Here is a 4,422-nt window from a genome sequence, read left to right as displayed (position 1 = left end):
GGGCACGCCGCCGGCTGGACTTCGACTACAAGAAGAAGCGGCAGGGCAAGATCCCGGATGAGGAGCTGCGCCAGGCCCTGGAGAAGTTCGAGGAGTCCAAGGAGGTGGCGGAGACCAGCATGCACAACCTGCTGGAGACCGACGTGCGTGGGCCGCTCCGCTCCGGGGCTGCTGGACGGGCGCGGGCTGCTTGGGGGGCGGCTCTGAGCGCTCCGATCCGCCCTGCAGGTGGAGCAGGTGAGCCAGCTGTCCGCGCTGGTGGACGCCCAGCTGGACTACCACCGGCAGGCCGTGCAGATCCTGGACGAGCTGGCCGACAAGCTCAAGCGCAGGTGCGCCCGGCTGCGGGTTTCCGCCCGGATTCCTGCTCCATCCTCCTCCGCCCCCCTCGGTCCTCCCGGTCCCGGCCGCCCCTGCCGGCAGCAGCAGGCAGCGCACCTCCCCGCAGTCTGCAGTTGCTGGGCAGGCCCCGAGACCCCAGTGACCACGTTGGGGTGGGTCTGCGGAGGGGAGCGAAGGACCGCCCCGACCCCCAGGCTCTGCCTGAACCTGCCCAGCTGACCCCGAGAGGCTCCCACCCCCCTCCCACATCCGGTGTCCTTCCGGCCTGGAGCGGCCTGGTCACCAGGGCCGATGCAATGCGGCTGGGCTGCTGGCAGCCTCCCTGTGGCGCAGGGGGCGGGGTTCACGTGCGCACGGGTGGGTTGGGGGGCTGTGGGCAGGACCAGCCGCCCGGCTCTGGAGAGAATGCCCTTGGCTGGTCCCACCGGGGGCCTCGGCCTTCACTCTGGCCCCTTCCAGGATGCGGGAGGCCTCTTCGCGCCCCAAGCGAGAATTCAAGCCCAAGCCCCGGGAGCCCTTTGACCTGGGAGAGCCGGAGCAGTCCAACGGGGGCTTCCCCTGCGCCACGGCCCCCAAGATCACAGGTAACGGGGGCAGGAGCCTGGACTGGGAGGCCGGGGCTGGTGCTGGCCCAGGGCCCCTCTGCTGGGGACCCCCAGCAGGAACATGCGTGAGTCCGGGGTGCTCCCAGGGCAGGAGCTGGACAGCATGGGCCAGACCCTGCAGGTCTACTCGTGCCGGTCGTCCAGTCTTCCCCGCACCTCAGGGTGCTGCAGACTTGGAGGGGAGGGCGGGGCATATGGACGGTGGGCGGGGCATATGGACGGTGGGCGGGACGGGGAAGATGAGGCAGCGGGCAGGGTCTGGGCGGGCTGAGCCGAGGCCACCCAGAGGGAGGTGCGCCTGGCCTGATCGCAGCCCTGTGCCCCCAGCACCCCTGGACCAGCCGAGCTGCAGGGCCCTGTACGACTTCGAGCCCGAGAACGACGGGGAGCTGGGCTTCCGCGAAGGGGACCTCATCACGCTCACCAACCAGATCGACGAGAACTGGTACGAGGGCATGCTCAACGGCCAGTCGGGCTTCTTCCCCCTCAGCTACGTGGAGGTGCTGGTGCCCCTGCCCCAGTGACGCCCGCGCCCGCCCCGCGCGGCCCTGCCGTGCCTCCTGCATTCCATTCTCTGGACTCGTGGGCGCCTGGGCCCCCAGCCAGGCCATGCTGGGCGGCAGCCCCCCCCCTGGGCGGGGGGCGAGCCTCCCAGTGGGCCAGGCCAACACTAAGGTGCTCGTGGAAACACTAACTCCTCCCCTCCCAGGCCTGCCTGGCCCTGCTGCCTTCACGGTGCGATGCGGGAGCAGGGGGCTCGCCCCGACTCCCCAGGACCCTTAGTTTGAAGTCCCCTCCCAGCCCGTTGCTGGCGATGGGCCCCGGCCCCACTCCAGAGCTCCTGGACAGCTTCAGCCCCGCACACCCCGCTTCCCAGGGAGGTGAGGGGCCTGAACGGAGGAGGTGGCCTCCCGCTTCCTTTGCCCAGGGACAGAGGCAAGCTGGGGGTCCCCGGGCGGCCCTGCCTGAGGATGCACCTCTCCCAGGAGCCCCCAGCTCCCCAACTCCCCCAGGCAAGCACAAGCCTGCACCAGCTGTACCCCCGGGACCACCCCTGGCACCCCGCCCTCCCCAGGCAGCTTGAGCCCAGCTCCACGGGCCCCCACCACTGCACCCCCTAGGCTGGTCCATTCACATTCCTTCCCCCTGCCCCGTGAGGCCCGAGACATGGCCCAGTGGCACCGTGTGGGGTGCATGCCAGCCCAGAGGCGCCTCGGTCCAGCCTCGGTCACCGTCCAGGGCAAATCAAGATGTACCCTGGTTTTTACAAAGAAGTATTAAACACCTCTTTCTACAGGCCTCTGCCTCGTCCTGGCGTGGGGGGGGGGCGGGGTGCCCACAGTCCTCCGAGGACAGGTGGGGCCCCTCCCGCCCAGGAGCCAGGCCTGCCCTCACCCTGCCCCAGGGTGACACAAGTGGGGGCTGGTGGCTTCTCTTTATTATCCAAGCTCAACTGTCATGCAGGAATGAAAGCGGCAAAGGCCCTCCCTCCGTCCCGAGGGCACTGTCCCCAAGGGCACTGTCCCCTGAGGGCTGGCGCGGGCCTGGCCGGCCTCAGCTCCCTTGCTTGAGAACGCCGTAGACCTGCTCCAGCGCGTGGCCCAGGCCCTGGTCCTTGGGCGTCCTGCTGGCCAGGGAGATCTGAAACACAGAGCCGGCACCTCGGGCTGTGCCCCGCGGTCTTGCCCACACTCGCAGGCCCCGGCTGGGGCGGGTTGTGACCCAGAAGGCCATGTGGGTTTGGGGGAGGGGTGTCTGCTCTCACCCTGCCTGCCCCACCACCAGCCTCTGCGCCTGTGTTTGCAGGTGAGGGCCTCTACCGTAAAGGGAGGGTTTGCTAAGGGCTCAAGCAGAGATGGCAAGGAGGCCTGCAGCCTGCCAGCGGGCCAGCAAAGGCCCGATCCACGTGGCCCCCTCAGAGCTGGGACAGGGACGGGCCTGGAGGGCGTGTGTGTGTGTGTGTGTGTGTGTGTGTGTGTGTGTGTGGCGTGTGCTGCCCGCCCAAAATCCCCACCGGGAAACAGAGGAGATGGGTTGAGCGTGCACGTGCCTGGGAGCGAGATCCAGGCTCAGGAAGCTGGTGCGGGCCCACGGCCAGTGAACTGCTAGGAGCCAGCTCCCAGGCGGGCCAGTCCCAGCCACCTGGGCTGTGCCGGAGCCCGGAGCCCGAGCTCTGTGTGGCCCTCCAGCCTGTCCTGTGCCCTCCCTGGACAACCGGCTGCACAGGGATCCACATGTCAGGTGTCCAGGACGGGCGCTTACCTTCAGCTTGTCGAGGTAGGTGTGCTCTGGGCTCCAGGGCTCCTGGAACCGCACGAGGTCTGGGGCGCCCTTGTAGAACTCCACCAGCAGCATCTACAGGCGGGAGGCCAGGGCTGCAAACCTCCCCCCACAGGGCTGAGCCCCGTGGGCCAGGTCCCCCACAGTGCAGGGCTGAGCCCCGTGTGCCAGGTCCCCCCTGTGTGCCAGGCCCCTCCCCCAGGCACGCCAGGTCCCCCACGGTGCAGCCCCCCAGTATGCACACCCCACCACCACAGACTTCGTAATCTGCCCTGAGTCACCAGAGCCCCCACCATCACGGCCCTAGTCCACCAGGTGCCATGAGGTGCCTGCCAGCCCCGCCCAGCCTCAGCCTGCATGCAGTGTGGCCCAGTGACTAGCTGCGCCGTTTGAGCACAGGTATTAAATGTGCTCACCTGGGGACCGGCAGGTGGCGCTGTTCTGGCAGCCTGCTTTCTCACCCCCACCCCGGCCAAATTAAATAGTTTTAAAAAGTGCTCATCTGGGGTGACCCAAAGTCCTGTTTCTCCACTTGGTGACCCCGGGCCCAAGGAGGGGACCCCGGCTCCCGAGGGCGTGCCTGCACGCAGCCCGCCGGCTCACCATCTCGTGGAGGACGTCGTTGGTCAGGAAGCTGTCCTGCACGTACGCCATCTCCACGTCCATGGGGATGCCGTAGTCGCTGGGCCTTTGCTGGCCGGACGGGCGCTCAGCAGCCGCGGGGCAGCAGAGAACTCCCCGGGCTGGGATCCGAGAGCCACCCCGCACACCCAGAGCCCTGGGGGCCTCGGGGAGGTAGGGCGGCCCCCTCCCCACGGCAGGGCCCTCCGACCCCAGGCAAGGCCTCCCACACGCCCCGGCTGGACGGCCTACCTCGGGAGGCGGCATGATTGCTGGCCGGACGGGCGCTCAGCAGCCGCGGGGCAGCAGAGAACTCCCCGGGCTGGGATCCGAGAGCCACCCCGCACACCCAGAGCCCTGGGGGCCTCGGGGAGGTAGGGCGGCCCCCTCCCCACGGCAGGGCCCTCCGACCCCAGGCAAGGCCTCCCACACGCCCCGGCTGGACGGCCTACCTCGGGAGGCGGCATGACCCAGAAGGGTGAGATCTGGGACTCGGGCCCGGGGTTGCCGGCGTAGTATGGGGCTTGGAGAGGGAGAGGGCTGGGCTGGGGCTCCCGGCCGGCTGCCCCGTACC

At 69.2% G+C, this 4,422-nt stretch overlaps 2 protein-coding genes across 2 annotated transcripts in view; one reads left to right on the top strand and one right to left on the bottom strand.

The window, feature by feature from the left end:
- The window catches only part of SH3GL1 (SH3 domain containing GRB2 like 1, endophilin A2), a 3,731-nt gene extending 1,488 nt beyond the window's left edge, over positions 1-2,243 (top strand). Inside the window, exons 6-10 of the mRNA XM_027769573.1 lie at positions 15-143; positions 229-332; positions 802-950; positions 983-1,012; positions 1,275-2,243. Of these exons, the coding sequence (XP_027625374.1) occupies positions 15-143; positions 229-332; positions 802-950; positions 983-1,012; positions 1,275-1,471 (609 nt within the window). The 3' untranslated portion in view covers positions 1,472-2,243. The remainder of the gene's footprint in view (positions 1-14; positions 144-228; positions 333-801; positions 951-982; positions 1,013-1,274) is intronic.
- A 125-nt stretch (positions 2,244-2,368) lies between these two features.
- The window catches only part of MPND (MPN domain containing), a gene marked incomplete at its 5' end in the record, with an annotated part of 7,226 nt that continues 5,172 nt past the window's right edge, over positions 2,369-4,422 (bottom strand). Inside the window, 4 exon segments of the mRNA XM_027769572.1 lie at positions 2,369-2,588; positions 3,210-3,302; positions 3,831-3,920; positions 4,301-4,371. Coding sequence (XP_027625373.1) covers positions 2,502-2,588; positions 3,210-3,302; positions 3,831-3,920; positions 4,301-4,371 — 341 coding nt within the window.

Source organism: Tupaia chinensis, unplaced genomic scaffold (assembly GCF_000334495.1).
Source record: "Tupaia chinensis unplaced genomic scaffold, TupChi_1.0 Scaffold149964_2, whole genome shotgun sequence".
In the NCBI taxonomy this organism is placed as follows: Eukaryota; Metazoa; Chordata; class Mammalia; order Scandentia; family Tupaiidae; genus Tupaia; species Tupaia belangeri.
The sequence above is the reverse complement of the archived record's forward strand: the minus strand, read 5'-3'. Positions and strand labels throughout refer to the sequence as shown.